The 2,161-nt window shown below is 33.4% G+C and overlaps 1 protein-coding gene across 4 annotated transcripts in view; it reads left to right on the top strand.

The window, feature by feature from the left end:
- CrebA (Cyclic-AMP response element binding protein A) overlaps positions 1-2,161 on the top strand; it is a 15,614-nt gene that overhangs the window by 6,868 nt on the left and 6,585 nt on the right. For all 4 annotated transcript variants that reach the window (XM_017627178.1, XM_017627177.1, XM_017627179.1 and 1 more), the window contains one exon: positions 1,168-1,381. In XM_017627178.1, the coding sequence (XP_017482667.1) occupies positions 1,168-1,381 (214 nt within the window). The remainder of the gene's footprint in view (positions 1-1,167; positions 1,382-2,161) is intronic.

The following is a 2,161-nucleotide window of genomic DNA, read 5'->3' as shown; positions in this document are numbered from 1 at the left end:
TTTATGTATACATTTGTCTATATCTATCTCGATTCGTTTTGCCTGTTACAAACAACCGTTATGTGAACATTAAACCCTTGTGCACAAGTGCGCTCGGGTATAAAAAGAAATATACCAATATTGGTCAAGAAAAGGAGTTTCAATTATTGCCATCAGCAAAAATTACTAATGATTCCGATTATTTGCCAAGCGTCCCGTGATTTTTGGGACCTGAAAGAGGCCGATATTCCGGGATTAACATTCCTAATGTGCACCATTTGAACAAAAACCTATTAAAATTAAATTTGTGTTTTCACTGATTGAAAAATCACTAATGGCAATTTTCTGCTATCAGTGTAGCGCCTTGCCTTGCTTCAAACACGTGCCGTTCAAATGTACAAACTAAAAACTGCAGTCAGATAACATACAAAGTATCATGAACAAGGATGAAGCAAAAAAAGGGGGTGTTAACGTAAGGAAGAATGCTACACACTAACCTACACATTTTCACAAAATTAACAAAATGCAACAAGAAAGTGTCAATCATGTGTGTATTATACATATGTCTGGTCTGTCATAAGGGTTTCCGGCGTTGGCAAAGAGTAATTTTCAAATCATGTCAAAAACTATGAAATACTGATAAGATTATTTCGTGAAGGCAAATAAATTAACCGCAGGTATCCGCTATAGTTGCTACCAAAGAAAACATTAAGTTTAAAGCAAGTTAAAAACGACGCTGAGAGCTAAATAATATATCTACATAAGCTATGAAAAAAAGAGGTGGGGAGCGAAACCCTCTGAGACCTTCAGCAGCTAATTTGGCGCCGTCATATGCACATACATACATACTTATGTATATACATATAGTAGCAGAATAATAAGTAGATAAATCAATTCATTGTGAGCAAACTTAAAATTCAAGCACAAATAAAGTCAGTAATTTAGTATTTACTTGATTTGCAAAGGTTTATCTTGTATACTATATATTACTTAATAGCTCTTCTGGCTCTTATATAATCAATGATAAGAGTTTAATTATTCCATTCAGTATTTGCTTACAGTATGTGTGTATGTATCTCTGCATTATGCACATACATACATACATACATATATGTAAAAGTCTATTTCTAAACGAATTTAAAATCTAAACTAATAACTTATTTTTCATTATTTTCATTCTTCTTCTAGACGGAATCCCTCAAAATCTCTACAGATTCGGACTTACATGATTGGTTTATGGAACGTGATATGAAGGATCCGGCTGTAATGATCTTAAATGACAAGCTCATGTCAGATGCTTTATTTAATTTGCAACCCATCAAGTCAGAACACTCCTACAGTTTGAATAGTGATGGCGATTCATTGCCGGATTCACCACGCAGCCTGCAAACGAAAATGGATGGTGAGTTTTTATAACACAGGTGTTTAATTGGTCATAAGGTGCTACAAAATTACTAAGTAAATACGTAAAAGTTTTTGAGTTATTCAAAAACAAACCAAAAATGACTGGAATCCATAATATTTATTGCTTATACGTAACTTAACTTTAAAAGGGCAGGCAGACTTGAAGTTCCTTGTGAGCAGGGTTGCGTGATTTTTAGTCAGTCAAATCCCAAATCCAAAATTAAAATTGATATCTGAACTGATGGTGGTACATATTCTTAATAATATAAATTTATTACTTGTTCGGCGAATGAAATCTGTTTCAACCCAAGATTGCGAATTTTAATTTTTTGATCATAAACAACTTAAGATTTTGGGGGTGTATTTGAAATTCTGCTAATGCCAAAATTATTTTTTATACCTGTTCTACCACTTCTACCATGATATAAAAAAGTACATGCAACATTGCTTTTTTTTGTAGCACCGTGTTTTCTTTCAATTTCATTCATATCGTTAGCACTCGACAAAAATTTTTTTTTAGTAAAACTGGACTCATCGCATGTTTTATTAAGTGCAAATGACCCCCATTACTGCAGCCTTGTTGCAGCCTTCGTAAAGAGGCGGAGCTATGTAAAAATATGATGTGTATTTGTGTGCAACAAAGGTTATCAGAATTACATAGAAACTGTGATTTCCGATTAGGAGATATTAGAGTTGTTTTGAATCAATTATGCGGGTTCACTAGGCAATTACTAAAATACATGAACTAATGCACGATTCAATGAATTTACGGCACATA

The sequence above is a fragment of the Rhagoletis zephyria genome, unplaced genomic scaffold (assembly GCF_001687245.7).
Source record: "Rhagoletis zephyria isolate East Lansing unplaced genomic scaffold, Rhagoletis_zephyria_1.1 Rzeph_scaffold_05092, whole genome shotgun sequence".
Lineage (NCBI taxonomy): Eukaryota > Metazoa > Arthropoda > Insecta > Diptera > Tephritidae > Rhagoletis > Rhagoletis zephyria.
The sequence above is the reverse complement of the archived record's forward strand: the minus strand, read 5'-3'. Positions and strand labels throughout refer to the sequence as shown.